Raw genomic sequence first — 3,116 nt, forward strand, 5'->3', positions numbered from 1 at the left:
ATAAAGAAAGTTTTAATAAGTTTAAATTAATAAAGTGTTTTAATAAAAAATTAAAAATATTATTTTTTTTAAAACAACTTGGACTGAACCACATAATTGGCGCCCAACGTGGGGCCGCTCATTTTTCTAAAGGACAATAAATTGAATCTAAAAAGTGCAACTCATTACCCAGGACATAGATCCTCGAAGTGAAGGTGAAGACAAAAAAACCCAAGGACAGATCCTCGAAGTGAAAAAAAGGTGAAGATAAAAAATCAAGGACTCAGATCCTCACATGCGGAAAAGTGGAAAAGTGAATAAAAAATTGAAAATAAATAAAGGTCTCCAAAAAGGATACCACGCCATTAAAAATAAAAGGTCTCCTAAAGTGAAAGGATACCACGCCATTAAAAATAAAAGGTCTCCTAAAGTGAAAGGATACCACGCCATTAAAAATAAAAGGTCTCCTAAAGTGAAAGGATACCACGCCATTAAAAATAAAAGGTCTCCTAAAGTGAAAGGATACCACGCCATTAAAAATAAAAGGTCTCCTAAAGTAAAAGGATACCACGCCATTAAAAAATATATATAAAGGTCTCCTAAAGTAAAAGGATACCACGCCGATAAAATAAATAAAAGGTCTCCTAAAAGAAAAGGATACCACGCCACAATATATTCAGTGAAATAAATTGGTCTCCCAAAAAATAATAGGGATACCGTGCCAACCAAGTGAATGGAAGAGAACTTCCAAAGAAACTGTTTAAATACATCGGACCTTTCGATTAATACAATCGAAAATCTGAACTGTGAATCTTATGACTGTGTTTACGAATCCGAAGAAGGATACGATAGTGAGTGCGAAATTATAAGCCATAAGAAATTAAAAAGGACACACAGTGAAATAGTAAATCCACTAAACCGTTCCGCGCAACCAAAAATAAGAAAATTAAGCGTTTAACCGAAATAATTCGTCCGAAAAATATAAAACAAAAATTAACAAAATAAATAAAAATAATAAAACAAGAAGAAATACAAGCCAAAAGAAGCAGAACAAGCCGAGAAAGAAGAAGGAAGCTCAGAAATAAAGCCGAGAAAAAGAAGGAAGCTCAGAAAATAAGCCGAAGAAATAGAAGGAAGGAAGAAACAAAAGAAGTCTAGAAGTAAAACAGTTCCAGAACTCAACAGTAAGGTAAAATTAAGTTATATAGATAAAAATAAGTGCAATCAGGATTACAAAATGCCAGGTCCACACGAAATGACAGTTACACTAACTATGGGGGATATACAGAAATTAATAGGAGAACAGACTCGACAATTAGTTGATCAGGTAAAACATTTAAATAAAAAATTTGAATCGTTTACGGGTGAAACAAAATACATAGATTATGAAGATGAGGAAGTAGATGACACAATTGATGATAGATCAGATTCATCACTAGCAAACGCCTTACCCGAATTAAGGAATCAAAGTGGATACGTGTCGTGGAGACAAGCTGCCCATAATGTAATGAAATTACATAAGAAATGTAGTAGGCCATACATATATTCATTAAATAAGATAAGGATGAAATGCGTTGGCGAGGCGGACACAATTTTAAATAGTCATAATACTCCACTAAATTTTGATGCAATAATAGCTAGATTAGACTGCGCATTCGCAGATAAACGGCCGAGACATATATTAGAAACTGAATTAAATATGTTACGACAGGGAGATTCAACCATTATGGAATACTATAATAAGGTTAACGAAAAATTGACTCTATTAATTAACAAGACAATCATGACCTACGGCAACGACAGGACAATAACGAAAGAATCCAATGACTTTCATAGACAGACAGCACTTAAAGTATTCATATCAGGTCTTAACGCTCCATATAATAATATAGTAGCTTCTATGCAACCGACAGATTTACCAAACGCGTTAGCTAAGGCACAAGAAATAGAATCAAACTATCAACGCGCACAAATAGCTTATAATTATGACAAACACGTCCGAAATAACATGTTGTCGAATAGACACAAACACAAAAACGATAACCGCATGCGTTACCCAATTGCTCAACAACATAAACCCCAACTCAAACCAGAACCAATGGATGTTGACACGAGCATTCAATACAGACAGAATACTAATTATAACCACAACTATAACAATGACAGACAATACAGACCACCAATGTTTAGAAATAATTATCAGCCGCCGAATAAATTCAATAACAATAATCCCAATTACAATCACCATAATTATAATAATAACAACAACGCTCAGGCAATCAAAAGACCTCATAACGGTTCTAATCAAATAGTGTCACCACCTAAAACTCATAGGGCAAACCATTTAATCGACAATAAAGATGATCGTCGAATCGAAAAGGTCAATAACATTGAAGAAAATCATTTTTTAGGGTAAACGACGGTCTGCCTTATATAATCAAGACGGACCTAAAAACAGGAAAAAAATACACAATTTTAATAGATACAGGAGCAACGAGTTGTTACATTAGGGAAGGAGTATACGAAAACAAACAAACCTTACCGATATTTAAAAAAGTTAGAACGATAAGTGGAACGAAGATAATAAAATATTATCACGACATTACGCTACTAGGAGTAAAGACAAGATTTTATGAAATAGATACATTGGAAGCAGATCTATTAATAGGATATAATTTCTTAGAAATGATAAAGGCAAAGATCGACATTGACAAAAAGGAATTACAGTATAATAAAGGAGTAGAAAAAATTATAACCTCTGAAAGCGAATTAAAAGAAAAAGGGGATACTAAAAATAGTAAAATAGATAAAGGAACTCAAACGGAGATAAAATATAAAGAAAAAGGAAATAAATTTAATAATGTAAAAGAATGGCTTCACAACTGTAACATACAAGAAAATATTGAAGATAAATTAAGTAAAGAAATAAGAAGAGAAATAGAAATTCAACACGCTAATATAGATATGAAAATACCATTTCGAACAGACATTAAAGCTGAAATAAGAACAAAAAATGACGGACCAGTCTGGAGTAGACAATATCCATATCCATTCTCAGCAGCAAATTTTGTAAACGAAGAAATAAATAGGATGTTAAATGAAGGTATAATTCGACCAAGTAAAAGTCCTTATAATTC

At 32.7% G+C, this 3,116-nt stretch overlaps 1 protein-coding gene across 1 annotated transcript; it reads left to right on the forward strand.

Annotated features, from left to right (window-relative positions):
• The first annotated feature begins 1,252 nt into the window (after window positions 1-1,252).
• On the forward strand, window positions 1,253-2,395 carry LOC133328448 (glycosyltransferase-like protein gnt13). The gene is made up of 2 exons (XM_061537016.1): window positions 1,253-1,483; window positions 1,691-2,395. Exons 1-2 carry the CDS (start codon window positions 1,253-1,255, stop codon window positions 2,393-2,395), a joined length of 936 nt encoding a protein of 311 aa, XP_061393000.1.
• The last annotated feature ends 721 nt before the right edge of the window (window positions 2,396-3,116 follow it).

Source organism: Musca vetustissima, unplaced genomic scaffold (genome assembly GCF_032173495.1).
Source record: "Musca vetustissima isolate MV318-11 ecotype Yass unplaced genomic scaffold, APGP_CSIRO_Mvet_v1 utg52935, whole genome shotgun sequence".
Lineage (NCBI taxonomy): Eukaryota > Metazoa > Arthropoda > Insecta > Diptera > Muscidae > Musca > Musca vetustissima.

Coding starts and splice junctions, on each gene's coding strand:
- LOC133328448 (XM_061537016.1), top strand. CDS start 1,253: ATGGGGGATATACAGAAATTAATAGGAGAACAGACTCGACAATTAGTT. Junction 1,484..1,690: donor GGAGACAAGCTGCCCATAAT/GTAATGAAATTA, acceptor ATGTTACGACAG/GGAGATTCAACCATTATGGA.